The following is a 25304-nucleotide window of genomic DNA, read 5'->3' as shown; positions in this document are numbered from 1 at the left end:
ACGTGTATGAGTGTTGCTACCCCGTCATGTAGGCAGTCAGACTCCGTTTTCGGGAGTGTGAATGCTGGGTATGTTCTTGTTTCCATAACGCACCAAACGCTGACATGGATTACAGGATCTTTAACGTGCGTATTTGATCTGCTTGCGTATACGCACGAAAGTTAAAAAAAAATATATATATATATATATATATATATATATATATATATTTTTTTTTTTTTTTTTTTTTTTTTTTTTTAAGAAGGGGAGTCGTCACCAAGTGCCTTTACCATGTCTTCGTGAATGGTCTTGGATGTCATGACTTTTTTTCTGCGAAAACTTGATTACTGCATGGTCTTCCTTTTTGTCCATTTCTGCTTTTTCGCCACCCATAGCAAATTTCAAAGACCCTCATCTGCAAACAAATATAGACAAACAGATACTTGTAATCTTTGAAGAGATTCTAGTTTTTATTTGTGCTCATGTTTTACAGTTAGTACCTTTGCTGGCAGGTTAGGCCGAGAACTATTTGATCTGTGCTCAGTCCAACTACTGGAGACCTTTCTCCTGTGTTTTCCACACGTGAAACTGGAGTAATCTCTTGCGCATTGCCATGTAAACCCGAAACGATGGCAATGTACAAAGAGACTGTGAAAATTGAAACAAAGAAGCCAAATCAAAGCATTTTCACACCCGACTTCCACACGCGTGCAAAACTGTGAAACAGATGGATGAAGGATAAAAAAAAGAAGTTATGAATACATGTAGATATGGATGGAAAAGGGGATGCTATGTGAGCCGGAGGGACTCTGCAGTCATGTTCCGTCTCCTTCAATCTCTTGCACTCTTCTGTGCAGCCTGCCACTTAAATTCCAAAACGCACACTGAACAAAGGTGCCCATGTCGCTGATAAGGATAGAGACGGCCATGCGGGCGGGTTTGCATCTTAGTAAGGACTGGGCTTTTCACTGATCCATCAAAAAGCCTGCACTAGACCCCGCTGTCAGCCTTCCCAGTGGTCTCCGCAAAACATAATACAATATAACACAACACTGTACACTACCTTTATTAATCCCTCAAAAGGGACTGATTTTTTTTTTTATACGAAAAAAAACAGCTGGTCACAATGGAAAGAAACAGCCCTAGTTCGCAGACGTTTGCCAGTCCCCTTCCTTCCCGTCGGGGGTATCACTGCTTGTGTCGCTGGGCATTTCATTCAGAGAAGAAAAACCGGTGACAGCACACGTGGCTGGAGAACCCGTTCTCGCTCCTTTGCTGTTGGAACCGGACAGCGTGTTGGATTTCTGACTGCCGGTGACCTTGCTGCGCCGCTTGAAGTGCTCCTTCCACAGACTGTACACCCGCTTGTTGAGCAGCAGCGTGGTGGCCAGCAGCAGGCCCTGCAGACCCAGCAGAAGGACGAACACGTACTCCAGCCACGGCCGTGTCCCCGGCAGGGCCATCAAGAACAGCGACAACCAGCACAGTCCGGTCACCACCGACAAGCGGAAACACGCCAGGAGACTGATGCGATCCTGACGCGTGCAACTCACGTTAGGGCGTTTGTGGACGTGAACGATGGTAATCAGAAAGAGGAGGACGTTGAGGAGAACGACCAGACCCAGAGGCAGCCCGAAGCCCAGCTGACGGGACAGAGACCTGCGGATGAAGCACAGGTAGCTGGCTGGGTAGCCCAGGTCCCCGTGCACCAGTTTGTTCCCCGCCATCGTCAGACACACCACGGCGGCCGACAGTCCGAAAGAGGACAGCAGGGACACCGTGACCACCTTCCCGGAGGACAGCGCCGTCCTGGCCCATAGAGGTAACCTCATTGACAGGAAGAGCTGCAAGGTGCAAGAGGACATCATGAACACGGCAGCCAGCCAGAAGACGTGGATGAGCAAAGCCAGAGCCAGACACAGCCCAGGGATTTCGAACTGCTCAATGCCGACCTCGTGCAGGGCTTGAGCCACGAACAGAACACAGGCCATGGCCAGTGTGGACTGCCCCGAGCCTGCTCTCAGAGGGGCCAGGGTCAGGTATGTGACCACTACGGCCAGCAGACACAGCAGAGACACACACGTACTCACCGTGGAGATCAGCCCCACCGGCGTCCACGTGTCCTGGAAACCTCCCACTGACTCCTTCCAACCCGGCGTCACTACGCAGCCTGTGCAGTAGTTTGGGGCTCTCTCAACAAGAAGGTAGTCATCCTTACATATCAGATAAAGAAATGAGTTTCCTTCAGAAACAACGTCAATCTTTAGACTGGCTTCAGTTAAGTTCAAGAGTCTCAGCGCCTCTGTGTAGTTCTTGAACTCTGCCTCCGTCAAGTTGATATGGGGACAGAAGGTCGTGTTGTACAATGGTAAAAAACTTAATTGCGTTGTGTCGTATCCAGACATGAACGGTCTATGGCTAACCATGATCCCCAGGGCGTTGGTCTCTCTCTTTGTAGGGCAGGTATCAGGGATGGACGTGTGCCAAGTGAACAAAGTCTCGCAGTCAGCAATCGGTGTCAGCGCGGTGAGGTTCAGGTCTGGATCGGCCGACCACCCAGAAACAAGGGCATCCACTGCTTGAAAGTAATCCTCGGCAATGTCTTTCAAGGGTATCGGTGAGTAGCTGAATACATCGGCCCGTATGTCAATGGTCACTGCGGTGATGTCCTCACAGTCAAGACGTGGGAAACCCTCGGCGAATGGCACTTCTAAACGACCCTGGTGACTCTGTATAAAACACAAGACAATGTAATTTACTTTAACGTCTGCATAAATATATAGAACACAATGTAGCTCCCTTTAGGGTCTGCATAACTATATATACAAGACGATGTAGCTCCTCTGCTGTTCTGATGGTCATAGTCGGACACGACTGACTATCATACAAAATACAATACAAGTAAATAGCATAACCTCTTTTAACCTCTGCGTGAATACTGCATCACGAGTGGCTCCTTGTTACGTCTGCATGATACACAACACAGTGTGTATCGGCATGTAACATGATGATGATGATATGAGTACTTATATAGCGCCTATCATTGGTCGCTTTATAAACACGGGGTCATTTGCGCATCAGGCTGCCTGGGTAGTGTATACATGCGTGTGTGTGTGTGTGTGTGTGTGTGTGTGTGTGTGTGTGTGTGTGTTATCGAAATTTCAAAAGTGGATTTGGTAGAGAAAATTATATAAGTCAAATGCCTGATAATTACGTTATCAGTTTCTTCAGATTTCGAAGTAGTAATCATAAGCTGGAAATCGAAACAGGGAGACACAAAGGCATACCACGGAAGTTACGGCTTTGTAAAGTTTGTAACATGTCTGTGATTGGGGATGAGTTTCATTTTATAATGGAATGTCCCAATTATGATCAGTTACGAAATAGATATGTTCCTAATAAATATTTGTCTCCAAAATCGGTTTTTAATTTTTGTAATATGGTCAAAGGAGGCAAAAAAGTCATTTTAGCTGTAAGTAAGATGTTTAGACTTGCAAATGTTGCCTAGCTACACTTTTGGAGTGAAAAGACATTTGTGTTTTGCAGTAATCCTCCATACTCCAATAGGAGTGAAAGGGTAATAAAAACTTGAAACTTGAAACATGTGTGTGTTTGTGTGTGTGTGTGTGTGTGTGTGTGTGTGTGTGTGTGTGTGTGTGTTCGTTCTTTAGTTTAGCGTCTTTTCACTGTTAGTGATATTAGACGATTAAAAAAAAAGAAAAAAAAAAGGTGGGGGTGGGGGTGGGGTGTGTGTGTGTGGGGGGGGGGGGGAGTGGGGGGGGGGGGCAGGGGAGAGAGTTGGGAGGGGTAGGGAGAGGGGAAAGAGAAGTAAGAATGAAACAGAAAAGGTAGAAAACTACTAAGAAATGCATAACTAACATGAAATTAGCTTTAACAGTAACAATTCAATAATGATGATAATAACTAAAACCAGTAACATGATTATGAAGTTCACTAAAGGAATGTAGAAATAGGGCTATGAACTAATGCCTTTGAAAGTTCTACTAAATGAACCTCGTTAGAAATAACTTCTTCCAAATCATCTGGAGAATAGTTACTCTCTGTGAAATACTTGGGCAAGAAGATACGTAACTGCTGACATTGAAACAAACTATGATGCAAGCCGAACTGCTTACCACAAATGCATATAACATTTTTACTATATTTTGTCTTCAGCGCGTCAAGTTTTATACGGAAGAAAGTAGATGTTATTAATCTTGTATAGCAAGCTGAGGAATTCGGTATTTTTTCTTTAATAATACGTTCTGGGAATAATGTCCCTTTCTGTTTTGAAGACTCTGTCTTCCATCGTTTATGAAATCGACCCCATGCTGTTTTTTCTAACATAGTGTATGCTTCTTTCACGGAAAGTCGGACAAGTATTTTTGTCGACTTTTCTGAATCTTGTGCTCCTCTTTTAGCTGCTTTATCAGCAGTTTCATTGCTATAAATGCCCACATGAGAAAGCACCCAACAGAAACTGACATCAGTACCTTTAATCCTCAAACAATGTACCAAATGATTTGCCTCAATAACTAAGTCAGGTCTTGTTTCAAGGCTAAACGATTCTAGAGCATAAAGTACTGATTTGGAATCAACAAAGAATGATATAGCAACAAGTTCAGCCGTAAAAATGGAAAGATTCTTTCCAATAAAGTAAGATTTTTCAACTTTAAAAGCGGGAATTGTAAAAGCCGCGCCAGCATTTTTGTCATCAATAACGGATCCATCTGTAAATATATGGAGATGATTCTGGTATTTTTCTGCTATGTATATTCTGGCAGTACTCGTCGTGATATTTATGTTTTCTTCCTTTTTGTTTCAGAATAGTTGGTATCAAAATCTGCTTTCAACATTTCCCCAAAAGGAATAGGAGTATAAGATGGTTTTATAGCTAACTCGTTCATGTTAACACCAGATTCTTTTAACAGATTTGAAACGTAAGTTGCAACTGTTTCTTGTGATGAAATAGCTTTAGCTCTTTTTGGAAAATCAATGTCAGATCTTACATTCAGTTCATCAGCAATGAAATTTTCTGTCATAGAAGTGTATCTTACAGCGAATTTTGCTGTTGCTAACTCACGATGCTCATTTAAAGGAAGAATTCCGGCTGTTTTGTATGTTTCCTGGTTGGGTGCATGAAAGGGCACTCCGAGGGCAATTTTGATAGCCTTACAGTCTACACTTTGAATCTTTTGTAATAGATATTTAGGTGCACTGAAAAGTATTTCTTGTGCATACGTTAACTTAGATCTTACAAGAGCCATGGAAAGATAGATCAATGTTTTTGTATCCATTCTCCAAGGTAAGCGGCTTAGAATTTTCATTAGATTGATACTTTTCCTTGCCTTTGTTAAGATGTAATCAAAGTGAATGTTCCATGTCAGTTTTGAACTTCATCACCTGTTTATAATCAATGACGTCACCAAGTAATTTAAAAATTGGCATGCTAGATGGGTTACCACCTGAATTAAACAACATCATACATGTTTTTTTTCTGTCGACAAGGCTAGACCATTTTCAAACATATAGTTACCAAGGTTGTCAAGATCAGATTGATACAAACGCCGTATGTAATCCTGTGCTCTTTGTGGGGTTGACTTTTTTAGAGTGACACCCATCCACATACAAATGTCATCAGCATACTGTACTATAACTACACGATTTGACAATACCTTTGGGAGATCCTGAATAAGAATATTAACAAGTATAGGGGCTATAAGTGAACCCTGAGGAATTCCCATGTCAACTTTATGTGGTAAAGAATAATGTGTTCCCACCCTCGCTTGGATAGTTCTATTAGATAAAAAGCTTTTTATATACTCATAGAGATTACCAGATATTCCGACTGACTTCAGTTTGTATAGCTGACGTTTGTGCCAAACTTGACTGTAGGCTTTTTTAACATAAAAAAACGTTGCCAAGACACTTTTTCTGCGGGCAAACTGACGTTTTATTTGAGTTGTAATTTTTACTAGGTGTTCGACTGTTGATCTTCCTTTTCTAAAGCCTGCCTGATTCACTGTAATGATATTGTATTTTTCACAGTAAGTTATTATTCTCAGCAGGACTATTTTTTCCTTTAGTTTACTGACATGCGAGGTCAAAGCAATAGGCTTTAGGTTTAGGTTTTCCTGCTTTTAGAACTGGTACCACTATCGATCTTTTCCATATCTGTGGTACACTTCCAGATAGCCAACATTTCTGATATATTTTGTGAAGGAAAATGATACATTTTTCTGGAATGTTTTTCATTATCTTATTTGATATTGGATCGATGCCAACGGAACTCTTTTTTTTATTGCTAAGGGAAGCTATTGCGGTTTGTAGCTCTTCATATTGTAATAGGAGAATTAAACCACAAGTCATTTTGCGGAGTCGGATCACTGTTTTCTTCTGTGTCTCTGTGTGTCTTACACTCCTGTGATAAACCTTCGTTTTTACTATTTTGCGCAAACATTTCAACAAAGATTTCTGCCTTTTCCTTATCTGATAGAAATTTGTTTTGTGAGTCGTTTGATATTGGACAACTTGGTAACTTGATTCCATTTTTCATTTCTTTCATTTTTGTCCAAACTTTATTTAAGTCTTTATGATCTGAAATTTCTTGTGAACAAAACGATGACCAATAATCTTTTTTTTTTAGCTTGGGCTACTGTCATATTACTCTGAGTGTTTGCTTTCTTCATTTATTTGTGCTTTTTGGGCTCACTGTCCGCGAGGTAGTTCTTAAATGTTTCTTTCTTGTAGTTAACAGCCTTTTCACATGCATCATTCCACCAGACATTGCCTGTACGGTCACACGACTTCACACCCTTTACTTTTGGAATCGACATATCAGCTGCTGATAGAACAACTTCTGTAAAATTTGAATACATTACATCTATGCTTTGATTGTCAAGTTTTTCAAAATCTTGAGAGGAAAGAATGTTTTGGAATAAATCCCAGTTTGCATTCTTATAGTTATATTTTGGTACAATGTCAACGTTATCATTATCAGGCCTATAAGCATCATCAGCTATTGTAATGATGATAGGCACATGGTCGCTTCCCGAAGTGTCTTTATGTGTTTCCCAGGTACATGATAGAGCTAGCTCTGGGGATATAAGTGTTAGGTCAATTGCTGTTGGTCTGTGTTTAGAAACGTCAGGAATTCTAGTAACACTACCATCATTCAAAAGATAAAAGGGGCTGTCAACAATATTTTCAATTAAGCGATTGCTTGTCACAGTTCTACAGTTCTTTTCCCAGAATGGAGAGTGGGCATTGAAATCTCCCGCTATTACCCATTTGCCGGGCTGTTGTTCTTGTACTGTTCTAAGCCACTCAGTATTTCGGTCGTTTGGGCCTTTCGGAAGATAAACAGAAAGAACGTTAAGAACTTTTTTGTTGCTGAATTCTATTGTAGCCGCACAAAAGTGTATTTCAAAGCTTGCAATAGGTGACTCACAAAGATTATACTGTAATTTTCTAAGTATATAAATAGCAGTACTTATCTTTTTGCCCTCGTTCCCAGTTTCATATAATGGTGGAAAATAATAATTGGGAAGTTTGGGAAGCTTGCATGCACTGATATTAAGTGACTGTAAAATTAAAACGTCACACTTATTTGATGCTAAAAAATGTTTTAACAGGCCAGATTAGATAGAGTATATCTGCAGTTCCACTGGAGTAGCATAATTTGTAGTCGCTTTTGCTTTTTCATAATTAACAATCTATTCTATCAAGCAGGAATAGAGTTTTTATTTATACAACAATTTATGATTATATCAAAGACCGTAGTTTACAAATTATTACTTTTCTACCAGATGAACGATTAGCAAGAGAGAAACAAGAAAGAAAAACGAAGAAAGAAAAAAAGAAGAAGAAGGTTTAGTACTAAGATTAATGTTTAAGGGTGTGTGTGTTGGGGGGGGGGGGGGGGGAGATTACAAAACCTTAGATATTGAGGCCTAAAAGGGGTTGAAATTTACACGTCTGAAAATACACTTGAGAAAATAGTATTCAAGACGAATATCAGAATGGAATATCCACAATTCGAAACAGTCAGATCTTGAATTTGCTGAAATCGTGGACATATCTACAAGCGTCATATTTCTGAGGAGATCTAACTCCAGTGTGAAGAGATCTAACTCCAGTCATTCAAACATTATATGGGTTCAGCCACGCACGCTCCTCGGTGATACAGTGCAGGCAGGGAATCTCCATGGACGATGGCTGACAGGTGGATGACGTCTGCCGGTTCTCTTCGGCTTTTGCCAGAAAAGATGGCGGACTTGTCTGCCCACGTTCCCTGCAAGTACACTTGCTCCTCTGACAGTCGGATGTATTTCAACTTTGAGTGACCTGGTGTTCAGGTGACTGTGGTCAACAAAGGACACGTTCTTGTAATTAAACAGTTCTGTGGTGGTGAGCGCATTAAACAGAGTTCTTTTCACTTCCATTTCGGGGTTTCTGAGTGGTGCGGTCTTGCTGATGACAATCTTTGTTTTTGGGTATTCAGTGGAGAATCTTTTAATAGACTGGACAAATAATTTGCTACTGTCTCTTGGGTCAGATGTTTTTATATCGTTTAGCCCGCAGTGGATCACAACAGCGTCCACAGATTTCTCAGTCTTTGAAGACGATACAGTCGATTTTAGTGTCCGTTCTAGGTCGTCAATTGTACGAGTTTTCCGTTGGATTACATGAAAACCGTAAGAACGGCCAAGCCTCTTTCCGTTCACCCCGCTCATAACCGAGTCATGTAAAAAAAAAAAAAAAAAAAAAACGACTTCGGGAAGGTCTTGATTTATTTCCCCATTTTCTTCATAGACTTTTGGAGTTTTTTTTTTTTTTTTTTTTTGAAGCCCGCCATTTGACGTCATGATGACAGATGACGTCACTATTTTGTTGCTTTCTTTCTCTCTTTTCTTTTTTGTTATCTTTTTGAAGTTTTCCTTCGTGATCTGTTTGAAGTACTCTTGGAGTACGTTCAGGGGCCTTGACTGGAGTGACAAGTGCAGGTTTGATGTTCACTATGTCAGCATAGGTCTTGTCGTTTGAATTAGCACCGTCTGTTTGCGTGGAACTGTCTGTCTGCGTGTAACTGTCAACGGTGTCGTTTTTGTATTGTAATTTTTGTAGGGTGCAGATGATATCTTTTTGGTTATCGACGCTATTTCAAGATCAGCGATCTTTCTGCATAAACTTTCTACAGTGCCACAGAGATGGTGAATATCATTTACTGTCGTTCTGTTTTCGTTGATGACGTTTTCTTTTGTTTTGTCCGCTTCGGTAGATGTTTTCTCAACAGTTCTCTTCAAGGATGATGTTTTAGATCTTTCTTTTTGAGATTTTCTTACGTCTTTTGGTGCCGGAGTGTAAAGTAATCCTCCCAAGCCTCTTGTTTTTGTCATGTTCGTAGAGATGCTACGATTCCAGCAGCTCTGAAATTCAGAGATTGACTACTTCCGCCATCTTGCATCTGTGTGTGTGTGTGTGAACTTACCAGCTGGTAGAAAAGCTCTTGTTCCAGACCGCTGCCAGGGATCGGCGCCTCTGACTGCAGGCGGAGTCGGGTGCAGATGTTGAAGCCAAAGTAGTTTGTGCTAGAGAACACGTCAGTGCAGTTGTCCCCATCCACCCGTAAACCTTGACCGCATTTTACAGCTCGGCACTGGTGCTACACACACACACACACACACACACACACACACACACCTATATATCTATCTATCTATCGATATATATATATATATATATATATGTCCATCTCTCTCTCTCTCTCTCTCTCTCTATATATATATATATATATATATATATATACATAGAGAGAGAGAGAGAGAGAGAGAGAGATAAACGGAAACACATTAAATTAGTGATCAAATCATATAGATAAACGATCATAATTATCATCTTGTATCATTTCCCATTTTGATACATTTCTCCACTTTCAAACGTATTCCCCTCCCTGCAAACAACAAATTACAACAATTAGAAATTGATTTCGAATTTAAATATTTGTTTGGAATAAACTTATTTCGAATATCTGCAAATCTGGGGCATTTCATGATAAATTGAAACTCGTCTTCGGTGACATCCATTTCGACAAATACGTATACGTATGAATAAGTAGCATGTAATATCAACCAGTCTCTAGAGGAAACAAAGTTTGTGACTGCTACACCTGAATTAGGTTAATCATAATAATCATTAAGTAACTCTTTATATTCTTATCATCCAAAATTTATTCAAAGTCTTTTTTTTATTTTTTTTATAGATAAATGACACAAACTTTCATCGCTATTCTCGAAAATATTACGTCATACCCGAATATGAATATTTTGTATTTTCTGTCTGTCATTCTGACATAAACTAGTTTTGTTCGAAAACGACCGTGAATCCCAAACACAGTTTCTGTTAGAAATATATATATATATATATATATATATATATATATATAAAATACAATTTAACCACAGCGGATAACATTTTTGTTTTATTCTTCTCGTTCGTCAGATGGACACCCCAGTCTCCGCGATGAAGGCAGCTGTACGCTGCAGGTCCTCCACACTGCCGTAGAGCTTCCAAGTCACTGGAGTTGGGTTGAGCCAGTTCCTCTTCCTGTGCACCTCATAGTGGGGGGCGCGGGGGGGCCGGGGGGGGGCGGGGGGGGGGGGAGGAGGACTGCAGCAAGTGATCTGTTGTTCCACAGGGGCACCGTGCTGAATGACTAATGCGGAATTTAGTGTACAACTGGTGGTTCAGGCGGTTGTGGCCTGTCCTGAGACTGAATACTGACACCTGTTCCAGCCTAGCCAGGAGGTAGTAGGGGTCTGTCCTTTTGTGGCGTGGGTGATGTTGCATCCACTTCTTCTGTTGCTTGGCCTTGATGATGGTCTTTACTCCAGAGGGAGTGGTGGACATATCCACCCGCTCTTATGTTGTGCCTACCTTCGCGATGGAGTCAGCAGTCTCATTGCCTTGAAAGGGAATCCATTGTAGGAAGACAGCGTGGGTTCTGAAAAGGGAGGCAAGAGTGGAGGACCGGTCGTTTAGGTCAGCGTTTTTGTTGGACGGACAAAGCATCAGTCAGGAAACCTATATTATGGGTGGCATGAGCGCTGACTTCGATGTGGGCTGCTGCAATTTTCAGAGCCGCTGCCTCAGCCTTTTAGTTTGTGGAGTAAAGGCCGGTAGCGAAGCAGATCGTTTTTTCTCTGCTTCCTGGGTACTGATAGCAGATTCCTGCCCTACCATTTCGTGCAGTTTCCTCGGCAGAGCCGTCAGTATAAACATGAATCCAGGACGTTTTGGGCAGTGGGCTTGGAGGTGCTGAAGAGTAAGGGTCTTTTTCTCAGGGGCACTCTGAGAGTGTCTGGGGCCAACACCACGGATGCTGGACTGATGCAGGGACAATCGAGGGATCTTTTTGGGGTCAAGGCCAAGGATGTCTCGTCATTGTCGTTCAAGGGTCCTGCTCTGGTGGACAAAGCTGTTTCTTTTGAGTCACCTCTCAGTTGTCTGGGACAGTCAGTCTTTCTTGGGATGATCTTGCAACGTCATGTTTGGAAGTTTGGATGCGGAGCTGGGCATCTCTGTGATCCTAAAGAGGCTGGAGCCCTGTGACAGTTTCAAACTCCACAGTTGGCGTTGACTTCATGGCCCCATCATGATGCAGGTTGCCTGGTTCTGCAAATAGGTGACCTGATCAAAATTGGACTTGGCTGTGGCGTCCAATGCTGTCAAACCATACTCAAGCACTGGCCTAACTCTTCCAGTGTAGAGCCTCCTGAGGGACTTGGTGTCTGTGGCCCAGGTGGTTCCTGCCAGCTTCTTCTTGAGGGCAAGTCGCACCTTGGCTTTATCTTCTGCCTTTCCTGTTTGCTTCTTCCACGTCAGGCGCCTGTGGAAAGTTACACCAAGGTAGGTGGGATTGACCTCCGCAAGAAGAGTTTGTCCCTTGATGCGCAGTGTGGCCTTCTGTTCGTTTGTTGATAGGCTGAAGACAGTGTATGTGGTCCTTTTTGTGTTTGAATCACAAGCCACAGTTTTTTCCAACCTTCCAGAACGTTCAGCGCCTGCTGCAACCTGTAGTTGGCTGTTGTGAGGTGTTCCTCCGAGCACCCAAGGACCAGATCGTCAGCATGCATGGCTCCCTGGACTTTACGTGGCAGATCTCTGACAATGTCGTTCATGAAGATCAGGAACAAGGTTGGACTGAAGACACCTCCTTGGGGCACTCCTTCTCTCAGTGTCTTCTTAGGACTGTATGCTGCTCCATTCACATGGACTCGGGCCTTACTATTATTCAAGTACTGGGAAATCTTTCTATATTTAGCTCATACAAAATACCATATAATGCAGTTTAACTTTAAATTCTTTTGAGTGCGTTGTGTTGTATTGTATGTGTATGCACAATTGCGTGCGTGCGCGCTTCATGCAGCTTCGTTTTGGCGTTAAACGTAGTAGTAAATTGATATAACCACTGAACATCAAATCAACAACAAAGCCCATACCTGTACACACACACACACACACACACACACACACACACACACACACACACACACACACCTTCCTGGGTGGTGAAAACAGGAACAAGAAAAGAAAAGGAAAGAAGAACACAGACCAAACATGACATCAAACAGCTGTTACCTGCAGAGGGTCACGAAGTTCCCCCACACCACACTCCTGGTCACCTGACGCATCATCTTCGCCGTCTTCACTCAGGGACTGTATTGCGAACGCCTCATCTTCCGGCTCGTCATCCACATCCAGCAAAGCAAAGAAGCTGGCCCTGGCTATGTTTGAAGGGTACCAAGAAACCTGCAGCTGCCAATAATTTTTTTTTTTTTTTTTTTTTTTTTTTTTTGAAGGACGTTTTTGATTATCATCATGTCTTCCATTAATTAAGACATCACTGAAAAGACTGCTGTATTAGACTTTCTTGTCATATCACTTCGTACACACCCTTCTCCCCAAACGATGAATTTCAAAACCAATAACCATCTAATCGTCTACCTTTCTTTTTTTTTCTTCTTTTTTTTGTCATACCACTTAAAGAGAGAGAGAGAAAAAAAAAGAAAAAAAAAAGATAAGATAAACGGTCATACGCGTAAAAAGTGTGTGTGTGTGTGTGTGCGTGTGTGTGTGTGTGTGTGCGCGCGCGCGCGCGCGTGCGTGCACTTTATTGATATCTGACTGATTGACACAGGAAACGAATGATGAGCGCCCAAAGGCCGGCATCTCTCAATCGGCTCCACCCTACTCAGCCTGTTGTGCAAATAACTCAGCGTTTGCAAAGCGCTTAGACTTTAGTTTTTAACCACGGTTAGGTGCTATAAATATCCATTTCATCATTATCATTCTCCTTCCAACCCCCATCCCTCCTCCAGTTAGGCAAAAAACAATATACAAATCAACATTGCAACAACTATATTTTCCATAGTACTTGACTGTTTTATTTTCTCTCTTGTCAATAGACAACGTTCTATCGAAAAGAAATACGTATGGAAGAGACAAAGGATTAGAATTTTGACAGTACTTTTTTTTCTTCCAGAAAACAAGTTGAATTTTTATGTAGTTTGGGTAGGTTCTATAATAATATATAGGGTAGGTTCTATAATAATATATAGACAAACATTTTTGTCTGGTGTTTCCAAACAAGGGGCACAGAAACAAATAATGAAATTCGTCATACACAGTTATAACTGTTGTTCAAAATGGTCATGATGTGGAGAAGAGAGCAAAACTGATAAATATTGAGCATCTAACTCACTATGTACCTAAAACACTGACAACTGTGCCTGGGTTTTGTTGGAAAGGGAGATGAACTTTCACACGGAAATCTTGGCCAGACCTTTCATCAACAGACACAGATCCAAGCAGGCATGCCTGTTTGTTACGTGACGATCAGTTCAGAAGAGTAGACACGAAAACAACAATTGAAGTGGAAACAGGAGAAGATTTCGGGGCATGGTGTGTGTGTGGGGGGGGGGGGGGTGGGGGGGGGGGTTAGACAGTACGATAGTGATGATATGTTGAAGACAGGTGATGTGGGGGGGAGGGGCAATGAAAAAAGACTTGTTGGTCGGGAAGAGAGGTGAAAAAACAACAGCTATGAAACTTCTTCTGATCAAAATGCATTACATATATATTTTCATTGTGTGTTTTTTGCTTTTCTGATATCAAGTTCCGTCTATGGTTCTCTAAAGCTGATGTGAGCATTGTCAAACAACAACAACAACAAAATATTTTCATAAAAAAAGCCAGTCGAAGGGAGCAACAGCCGAGTGGTTAAAGCCTTGATTTTCAACCTCAGGATCCTGGGTTTGAATCCTGGTCATCACGGCGCCATGCCAGTGGTAATGGTAGGGATTTTTCCGATCCCCCAGATCACCGGATCTGCAGACTGCCCCAGCCCCCAACCGTGTGCAGAAGATCAAATGCGCACGTTAAAGATCCCGTAATCCATGCCAGTGTTCGATGAGTTATGGAAATAAGAATATACCCAACTATGTAGACCCCACAAAATGGAGTCCGGCTGTCTGTGGTGGTGTGTCCATCGAGATCGATGATGACCATCGTTGTCATCCAGCTGGGGGATGGGGGGAGGGTGGTGGTGGGGTGGGGGGAGGATGCTCATGAATCTATCTGTGAATGCGCAATTGGCTGAATAGTCCAATCTGCGCACGAAATGTTCGCTGACAGCTGGGGCAGACAAAGATAGGTATGTCTGTACGGCGTGGATAAAAGCGGTCATGCACGTAAAAGCCCACTCGTAGGCATGAGTGAACGGTAAGTTGTATCCCACGAACGCATAAAAAGAAGAAAGAAAGAAAGAAAGAAAAGAAAAGAGGAGGGAAGGAAGAAAGAAAAGAAAGAAAGAAAAGAAGGAAGAAAGAAAAAAAAAGAAAAGAGAAGGAGGGAAGAAAGAAAGAAAGAAAGAAAAGAATGGAGGAAGAAAGAAAAAAAAGAAAAGAGAAGGAGGGAAGAAAGAAAAGAAGGTAGGAGGAAAGAAAGAAAAGAAAAGAGAAGAAGGAGGGAAGGAAGAAAGAAAAAAGAATGAAAGAAGGAAGGAAGAAAGAAAAAAAAGAAAGAAAGCAAGAAAGAAGGAAAGAAAGCGAGCCTATGAGAGAAGCCGTTGTGAGGAAAAAGAAGTAAAAAGGTCCGAAAGAAGCATCAGAACAGGTTTACCAGCTGCAGCACCTCCCAGAAGGGCATGTCCACGTTACACAGCAGGCAAAAGGCGTTCCTGTACCTCTGCAGCACCGGCGCCGTGAAGCTGGTGCAGGCACGTGCAACCCTGGCGTCGTAGTTCCTCCAGAGGCCTGTCTGGTTGCAGGAGGAGAGGATGGGGGGTCTGAGAGAGGAGCATCTCCGCAGGGTATCGGCCTCGTTGGATGTGAAGCGGATGTCGCAGCCCGGTGTGTTGACTGCCAGAAGGTAGGCCTCTGACAAAAAGGGAGACGGAGAGAGAGAGAGAGAGAGAGAGAGAGAGAGAAGGGATTTAGATAAAAAGGAAGGGTCCCGGGTTCGAATCTCGGTAACGGCGCCTGGTGGGTAGAGGGTGAAGGTTTTCTCTGATCTCCCAGGTCAACACATATGCAGACCTGTTAGTGCCTGAGCCCCCCTTTGTGTGTATGCGGAAGCAGAAGATCAAATACGCACGTTAAAGATCCTGTAATCCATGTCAGCGTTCGGTGGGTTATGGAAGCAAGAACATACCCAGCATGCATACCCCAAAAACGGAGTATGGCTGCCTACATGGCGGGGTAAAAAGGATCATACACATAAAACCCCACTCGTATATATACGAGTGAACGTGGGAGTTGCAGCCCACGAACAAAGAAGAATGATAAAAAGCAAGTTGTGATGCGCCCTCTCCCATCGCTCCACCCTTCTCCCCCCCCCCCCCGACCCCCCGCTGCCCCCCCCCCCCCCCCCCGCCCCCCCCCCCCCCTCCCCGCCCCCATGAACCATATAGTTTCATTACTTACCTTTGCTGTCCGTCATCACTATTTACATGCTATTACGATAAATGCTCTCTCTGTCTGTCTGTCTGTTTCATCCTTCTCTCTTTCCCCCTCTGTCTGTTGCTACAAACATTGATGATACAAGTAATGTTAACGAGCACACTATAAGATTCCACTTGGTTCTGTTCCACCCAACGTATTGTCTTTGCGTTGATGAAAGGAAAGGATGGGGACTGGGGGTGAATGAATGGGTTTTAAACCAGGCGTGGTTATAACGATCTTTTTAGGCTACTCCGTCCCTCGAAAACACTTTCATGAACATAAAGAATCGCGTGGATTAAAAAAAAAAAAATGCGGCAATAGATTCAAGGCACCTGGCCGTTGCTTATTGGAGAAAATCAAAAGACGTTTGTGAACACCTTAATTTTGTTAATGTTGTTCATAGTCTTGTAGACGGACCGTACAAGTCATCTCATGAATGGGTGGAAATGAAAACCATTAACACACACACACACACACACACACACACACACACACACATCGACGTAATCAAAATGACACAAGTGTAAGCTTACTTTGTTCAGCGTAATAACATGTTCAAGTGGGAATATTTTTTCCCTTTGATTAAGAATAACCTACAGCGCGAACCGATGACGATAAAATGGATCATCAGATCAACATGTAACTACACAGATACACATTAATCTTGATTATTAAGAAGTTTACAGATATTTTGTGAAACAGTTTTAAGTTGTGGTTCAAAAGATGAGAGAGTGGAGGAATCACAGATATCCAGGAAGACAGTCGAATAAATGTAGAGGAAAGAGCGCTTTTCCTAGTTTGATGCGTGCAACACCAGTGTGTCCGAAATCAGTGGAACGGAAGGTTCTGATTGGCTGGATCACTTCAGAGAGATAGGTGGGAGTAGTGTGAAATGGAAGCACTGAGCAATTACTGTAGTACTTTCGTACTATTTAGTGTTACCTTTAGCCTCTTTTCACTTCCGCCCCCCAACCCCCACCCCCCGCCCCCCCAGGAAATCCGGTTTCCCCCAGCTCACCATCCATCCCCTCCCCCTCCTCTTCTAAACGATAATACTCAAATGCTTACATTAATACTCTAACAAGTTGTCTTCAGTCACCGATATGTGTGACGGGACATGAAACAAAATTCCTCCTCCTCCTTTAGCCTGTGATTGTTAGTAAAAACAGATAGCAAACAATGCAGTGAAACCTTTAGACGAAGTGGCAGAGCGCAGGATGTCTCCATTGCACGTGGCAGTCGTGACCCAGGGGCTGATGGTGCTGATGTCCTGCCCGTGGCACTGTGCACAGAACTGGTTTCTGTACACCACCCCCTCCCTGGACGTCCACGGCCTGACGAAAAGCCAGTGACTGGAGTTCCCTCTGTTTTCACACTGGTCCTCCAACGTCTGTATTTTCTTCGTCATGGGGTCCTGCCCAGCAGTGTCGTGCTTGGAAGTGTTCGCGGGTGAAGTGGAACGTGTGACGTTTTCTCTCGGGCAGTAGTTCACCATGGAAAAATTGTTGTCATAATCGCCCTCATTTTCAGTACGTTTAAGGTGGCTGATCTCGCACGTGTAAACCTCCCTTCCTTGCGTCAGTCGTCTCGTGTCTTCCCACGTGACCGGGGTCTGTGCCGTGGCCCCGGAGGTGTGAAGGAGCTGAAGGTCCGGACAGCAGTCGCCGTACACGTGGCACAGGTGGTCACAGAAACACATAGAGCACCCCCTGGCTGGGAGACCGTTGACCAGGTGATAAGTGAAGTAACAGGAGGTTCTACACAGCACTAGGTGCACGGCCATGGCCTGGGACTCAAAATCTGGAAACGTCTCCTCCGCTTGATCAAACGGCGAGGTTTCTGCGTCCACTGACACTGGTGGGTCGTCAATTTCAGGGCTGGAGGTGACCTCGTCGAATATGTCAGTTGTGTGGGCTTCTTCAGGGTACTGTGGGGCCGGTGGAGCGACGCTGGGATGAGGGGTGAAAGGAGGTATCGGTGGATGAAATTCCTCAAAGACTCTTTTGAATTCTATCAGAGTCAGATTGTCGACTTCATGTGTGGTTGAATCAGCAGAGGTCGGCACACTGGCTTCAGTCGTTGTCACCGTGTTTGTTGTCTCACTGACAGGATAGCTGCTGCAGTCTCTTTGGTCGGTTGTCATTTCTTGCATTGGTAGGGACGTTGGCATGTCTTGTTTCGTCAGCGAACTTTCCGAGCAATCTGTTGTGTCGTTCGTGTTTCCAGCAGTGGGAGTGCTAGTGCTGGACGTCTGAGACCTTGAATGATTGTTGTAGTTTGTGTCTGCCTCTGTGTTTGGCATGGCGGTGGTGAAGTTACCAGCACGACTGGCGTTTTGTTGTTGTGTTGGTGTTCCAGAGAGGGAAGCACTTTGTGAGCGAGCAGCCAGAAACAACACAGCCAAGAGCAGGACAACGACGCCCTGTTTCATCAGTTCCATTTCTTAGGTCTGTTCTCTCCACAGCTCGGACAGAAAGTGTTTGACTTCTCCGCCCCCTTTGTTTCCCCCTCTCTTGATCCCTTTATCCGTGTTTCACTTATGAAAAAAAGGCCTATTCATTTATCTATTGTCTTTTTTGTTGTTGCAAATCGCAGATAGTTTCACGTCACATACAGTTGATTCAGCTGCGTCCGACGATAGAGTGGAAAGCCCTGCCAGCGACCAGGTGTGAAGATCGTCAGACAACAAAATGACGTTCAAGCAAACCACCCACAGTGATGCGCTGTTGCTGTTGTGACTGACACAGAAGTAGTCAGCCGTACGAATAAAGGACGACGGATTCTATCGGTCATTTTTATCAGCCAGGACCGGCACTCCCGCCGACTGTTCCCACGGGGGTCACTTACACGGACACAGCGTGGGGAATCTCTGTTAGCGTCACAGGAACACCACGGTGATCATGCTTCGTTTATTTATGTGTGCACCTGACTGTTTCAGTTGATGACGATGGGTTTTGTTTAATGTCCCGTCACACATACTGGTGACTGCATTTTGTCAGAGTATCGATTTTTACATTTGAGTGTTATCGTTTTGGGGAGGAGGGGCAGGGGGATGAATGTTGAGTAGATAGATGGAGGGCGGAATTTTGAATCAATATTTAAGTACAATGACAGAAAATTACCGAATGGACTTTGTAAAAGAGAAGTCGTTAATCTAACAAGCGAAACAACTGATAATGAATGCAAAAAGTCAACAACACCAACGTTCCCAGTCTCTTGTGGTGAAACACAACACTTTCGTGCAGGTAATGCTTCATCAAATTACAGTGAAACATTATATGCTTAACTGTCACATTACTGAAACATATGCACTTGACTTAAGGGCAATATCTAGTCCGCAATAAATTAGATAATAATAGTCTGAAAATCAAACTTAGAACTGGACTGCGAATCAGACCAAAGTCAGAGAGAATCAACTGACGAGGTTTTAGAGTTGAATGAAAGCACCTATAAAAGTATATTTCTAGTATATTGTTTGTTTCCTTGCATGATAACGGGCAACATGCTTTTATATACTGCCTGTATAATTCTTTGCTCCCCTTTATGCTGCTCTGTCTGCTTGGTCGTTATATATTGAAATCCAGTATGGGATGGTATCCAATAAAAATTGAGAATCAACACAAAGAATGATACTGCCACCAACTCGGCTGTAAAAACTGAATGTACCTTACACAAATAATAACATTTTTCTGTTTTTAGACTAGGAATCACAAAAGCTGACCCAGCACTGCCATCATCCAGAACTGAGCTGTCAGTGTAAACTTTTAAATGATCATTAAGATTTTCTTCTAATTCAATGCTGAGAGATGTTGCTATAATATGTAAACATTCTTCTTTTGTTGTGTCAGAAGCGTATATGTTGACATTCGCTTTTCTTAACTCCCAGGGAGGGACAGGTGGCACCAGTAAACGAGGTGCCATATCATGCAAATTAATGTCTGAGGAATGTAGAATTGCCGAAACGTAAATGCGAATGTTTTGAAGATTTTAATTATTTTGTGTGTTTTTTTCTTTTGAAAATCAATATCAGACCTAATATCTAATTCATCAAAATCATCCACAGCTGTACATTTCACTATGTATTTAGCAGAAATTCTTTTTTTGATTTCATCGAGTTGTAAAATACCCGCAAGCTTGTAGGCTTCTGAAGTCTTAGTATGCACCATAAGGAAGTGGAAGAGTTGAAGACACATAGTGGCGAAAGTGGAAGTGGCTTTATCTGTCTCTAGGCGTATAAATATGGGAATCCCACAGGGTTCTATTATTTCTCCACTGTTGTTCAACATTATGCTTTATGATTTACACACGTTTTTCATCGTCTACCAAGCTGGCACAATATGCTGATGACACGATACATGGATCCAGACAGTCTTAAGGAAAAGGATAAGCCTACATTACATCAATCATGTAAAGAAACCTTTTCAGGGTGAACTTGATACATTGAATAACTATATGCACTCGAACAGTTCTGATTTGTTTCTGTAGAAAAACAAACACACTTGATTCTCTTTAACTCACTCAGTACGGCCAGTCCTCTCTTCTCCTCTACACAGACCCCTCGGATGTCCAGTGGGTGTATGGATGACCCAACTTTTAGCTTCCGTCGTCAGAATTGTGGTATTCTTTGTCAATATTTCACGTCTTCAGTATAAGAGCCTTCCGCTTGCAATATTTTGATGATGGTAATTGGGCTGAAACGCTGTTAACGTCGTCTCTTTCGCCGTTCGTATGGAAAGAGTTAATGACAGTTATAATCCCAGAAAACTACCACGGGTCTTTCTCGGGGGACGTGAAATATTTTTCAAGTCGGAAATATAATTTCTTGGGGTCCTCCTCACTTCAAAACTACACCGGAAGAAACACACTGATTCAGTTGTTACTAAAGCAAAATTTGTTGTTGCTTTTTCAAATTGTGAGTCACTCTCCTTGTGGACAGAACTCGGAGACTGTTACATTTAGCGACGTCTCGTAGGGTCAAGGAATCTTCTTTTCGGCTCCTGCGACTTTTGTTCAGAAGCTCCGTATCATTGACAGTAAAGCTGTGAAACTGGCATTAGGAGCAGAGGATTCTCTGTGACGAGCCACACCTGGGATACGTGTAATCCTCGTTAAGTAAACGGACCGTTTCAGTGTCAGTTTCAAAGTGGCGTCAAAGTGTGATGACCATATCTTTACGCGCTGCAGAAAAAAAAGAAAGAGAGAGAGAGAGAAAAAAAAAGTGTGGGGTGTGCTGAAAAAAGTAGATGCCTGACCTTCGCAACGACGCAGCATGCTCGTTAGGGCTTGAGAGCCTTCTATACGTATACATAAAACATTAACTCGTTCACCGCCAGTCAATTTAAAGTACAAAATTGCCTTGTGGTATAAACACAGAAAAGACAGTGGCTAAGAATAGCTGTGGATTCCCCCTCCGATGTATAGAAAATATGGCCTATCCTACCACCGAACATTAGGAGCAGTAGGTTCATGGATAACAGACCAATGAATGGTCACCTTTCAGTGACATGGGTCCTCTACCACGCCTGTGCATAAATGCGAGCTTGGCAGTGAAAGGGTTAAATTAAAATGAACTAACATATCTGACCGCTTTATAGTTCGCGGTTTCTTGTGCAACTGACATATATTACACTCACCTTTAAAAAAAAAAGTTAACCAAAAAAGGGAGAGCTTGTTTGTGTTGCTGTTGCTGAAGTGCTATACAGTTGAGCAGTGCTACACGGACAGTGTCCAGTTCAAGCCCCTGTGTATTATCGAACGGTTCGGTTCACGCACTAGCCAGGCTTTTTCTTCCCTCTCCACGAGACCTTGGATGGTGGTATATGGTCAGACACTAGATCGAAGTCCGGTGTCCACTACGAGCTTTGCGAACGTAAAACAGCCTTCGCCAGCAAGAGAGCTGAGCCACTGTGTCCCACTTATGCCCGAACACACTTTCTCGCCATCCCGAACACACACACACACACACACACACACACACACACACACACACACACACACACACACACACACACACACACACACACAGAGTAAATCCCTCCCCTCATGAGCGACTCAAAACCTCCCCATCCCATATTTCACATCGACATACATAAACCATGGACTGGTTACCCCTTGTGGGCAGTCCGTTCACATGATGATTACATGATGAGAAGTTATGGGCGAAAACAATCGTGTCACCACAGCAGTGACTCCGATCACTATCAAGTTTTTTTTTTTCTTAAAGCCTAAGCGCGTTGTGTTACGCTGCTGGTCAGGCATCTGCTTGGCAGATGTGGTGTAGCGTATATGGATTTGTCCGAACGCAGTGACGCTTCCTTGAGCTACTGAAACTGAAACTATCAAGTCATCAAGTCCACACGTCAATGGACTGTTTCTCACGACCCAGGACTCGCCTGGTGTGGAAAGATGGGCTTACACACGTCCCCAACATGATTCCAGAGACAATACAAGAGTTGGTGGTTCCAGAAAGGGAAACTTGGAACTTTCTCTTTGTCCCCTTTCGTTGGCTGCAACACCCACGTAACCTGATGTCTAACGACGGTCTAATGGCCGTTGTTTTGTTTTTTTTCGCGACATTTAGGCAGCCATACTCCGTTTTCGGGATTGTGTATGTTGGGTATGTTCGTGCTTTCACCACCTACCGATCACTGACATGGATTACAGTGCAGTATCTTGAAGTGCGCATTCGATGCGTACTCACGAACACGGATTGATTGATTGATATGGATACTTATATAACGCCTGTCCTCGGTCGGAGACCAAGCTCTAAGCGCTTTACAAACACGGAGTCATTTACACAACAGGCTGCCAACTTGGTTAGAGCCGACTGAAGGCTGCCATTGGGCGCTCATCATTCGTTTCCTGTGTCATTCAAAGAGATTTCAGGCACGCACACATACACACTCAGACAAACATGTAATATTCAACATTTTACGTGTATGACCGTTTTGCTTATTTACACCGCCTTGTAGGCAGCCATACTCCGTTTTCGGGGGTGTGCATGCTGGGTATGTTCTTGTTTCCATAACCCACCGAACGCTGACATGGATTACAGGATCTTTAACGTGCGTATTTGATCTTCTGCGTGCGTATACACACGAAGGGGGTTCAGGCACTGGCAGATCTGCACATATGTTGACCTGGGAGATTGGAAAAATCTCCACCCTTTACCCACCAGGCGCCACCGAGATTCGAACCAGAACTTGTAGTTCTGCACATAATTATGCTGACTTGGTTGATAGGAAAACCCCCCACCTTTGACCGACCAGGCGCAGAAAGGATTCGAACCCAGGACCTTAGGTTTGGAAGTTCAGTGCTCTAACCACTCGGCTATCACTGTCATCAAGTGACAAGACAAAGACAAAATCTTTATTAACGAGGGTAATAGATAAGCATGTAACATGCTTTTTTACATCCAGCCCTTACCCTAAAGAGGGAATAAAGCTAAAAAAAGCGAAAATGAGCACAAAATCAAAACACAATCAAAATACACCATTATTTCACCATTCAAAGCCATTCCACAAAAGGAAGAAGAGAAGAAAAGAAAAAAAAAATCATGAAATACACACACACACACACACACACACACACACAAATGCACACAAATGCACCCACTCAAGAGAGAGTGAGAGGGAACCCACAAATTGTCGAAAGCAATGTTGGATTTCAGGTGACGTCAATTTTTGTGAATAGGTACATTTTTAGATTTTGCTTAAAGTTGTTGTGGTTAGTAGTATTTTTTAAACGTGATGGTAAATTATTCCAATACGTTCCCCCGCTGTATGTTAGGCTGGACTTAAAAAGATCAAGATTTGGACGAGGTATATGCAACTTATGTACATGTCTTATGTTATTTACTGGGAAGTTATTTATAATTGAAGGAGGTGCGTAGCCGCTTACTAAGTGACGCAGAATGAGAGGCTTGCACGTCATTGATGATGGTTCTGCTGGGTAGTAGGTGTGGTCACTGGCAGTGCTTTTGTTCAGCTCACCAAGTGGAAATGCAACAACAACAACAACAACAGCAACAACAACACCACGAAGAAGAAGAAGGAGAAGAAGAAGAATAACAACAACAGCAACAACAACCACAACAACACGAAGAAGAAGAAGAACAACAACAACAACAACACGAAGAAGAAGGACAAGAACAACAACAACAACAACAACAACAGCAACACGAAGAAGAAGAACAACAACACGAAGAAGAAGAAGAAGAACAACAACAACAACAACACGAAGAAGAAGAACAACAACACGAAGAAGAAGAAGAACAACAACAACAACAGCAACACGAAGAAGAAGAACAACAACACGAAGAAGAAGAAGAAGAACAACAACAACAACAACAACACGAAGAAGAAGAAGAAGAACAACAACAACAACAACACGAAGAAGAAGAACAACAACAACAACACGAAGAAGAAGAAGAACAACAACAACACGAAGAAGAAGAAGAAGAACAACAACAACAACAACACGAAGAAGAAGAACAACAACAACAACACGAAGAAGAAGAAGAAGAACAATAACAACAACAACACGAAGAAGAAGAAAAAGAAACAAGGGTTGACAGCAGACACTAAGCAGGCATTTTGTCACTGTAATTTTTTTCCCTTGTATGTTTGTCTGTCCAAGAGATCATATATCGTATGGCGGGCGCAATAGCCGAATGGTTAAAGCGTTGGACTTTCAATCTGCTAGTCCCGGGTTCGAATCTCAGTAACGAGGCTTGGAGGGAAAAGGGTGGAGATTTTTCCCATCTCCCAGGTCAACAAATATGTGCAGACCTGCTTGTGGCTGAACCCCCTTCGTGTGTATACGCAAGCAGAAGATAAAATACGCACGTTAAGAATACTGTAATCCATGTCAGTGTTCGGTTGGTTATGACAACAAAAACATACCCAGCGTGTACACCCCCGAAAAGGGAGTATGGCTGCCTTCATGGCGGGGTAAAAGCGGTCATACACGTAAAAGCCCACTCGTGTACACAGGAAGATATGTTTTATAGCAAAGACATGAAGTGATCGTCTGAATTCATGTGTGTTTTCTGTATGGTCTGTCTGTCTGTCTGTCTGTCTCTCTCTCTCTCTCTCTCTCTATATATATATATATGTGTGTGTGTGTGTGTGTGTGTGTGTGTGTGTGTGTGTGTGTGTGTGTCTATCGATCTATTTATCTGCGTATGTGTGTCTTTGTGCATGTACACGCACGAATGTGTGTGCGTGTGTGGGGGGGGGTGGGGGTGGCAGGTATGGGAAGCAGGGGGTGGGGATGGCAGGTATGGGAAGCGGGGTGTGGGCGTGGCAGGTATGGGAAGCGGGG

The 25304-nt window shown here is 43.2% G+C and overlaps 1 protein-coding gene across 1 annotated transcript; it reads right to left on the bottom strand.

The window, feature by feature from the left end:
- Positions 1-397: 397 nt before the first annotated feature.
- On the bottom strand, positions 398-18420 carry LOC143283835 (uncharacterized). Its single transcript, XM_076590210.1, has 5 exons — positions 17172-18420; positions 15160-15416; positions 12619-12795; positions 9470-9643; positions 398-2708 (listed from the first exon to the last, which is right to left on the bottom strand). Exons 1-5 carry the CDS (start codon positions 18418-18420, stop codon positions 1122-1124), a joined length of 3444 nt encoding a protein of 1147 aa, XP_076446325.1. The 3' UTR covers positions 398-1121.
- Positions 18421-25304: the final 6884 nt, after the last annotated feature.

Source organism: Babylonia areolata, chromosome 7 (assembly GCF_041734735.1).
Source record: "Babylonia areolata isolate BAREFJ2019XMU chromosome 7, ASM4173473v1, whole genome shotgun sequence".
Classification (NCBI taxonomy): domain Eukaryota; kingdom Metazoa; phylum Mollusca; class Gastropoda; order Neogastropoda; family Buccinidae; genus Babylonia; species Babylonia areolata.
Note: the sequence above shows the minus strand (reverse complement) of the source record. Positions and strands in the feature narration are given on the sequence as shown.

Bases quoted from the DNA above. Each gene is read 5' to 3' on its own strand.
- LOC143283835 (XM_076590210.1), bottom strand. From the start codon at position 18,420: ATGGAACTGATGAAACAGGGCGTCGTTGTCCTGCTCTTGGCTGTGTTG. The intron at 12,796-15,159 runs GTAAACCTGTTC...AATTATTGGCAG, and splicing joins TCTGGGAGGTGCTGCAGCTG to CTGCAGGTTTCTTGGTACCC. The intron at 2,709-9,469 runs GTAAGTTCACAC...TGTTTTATACAG, and splicing joins AAGAGCTTTTCTACCAGCTG to AGTCACCAGGGTCGTTTAGA.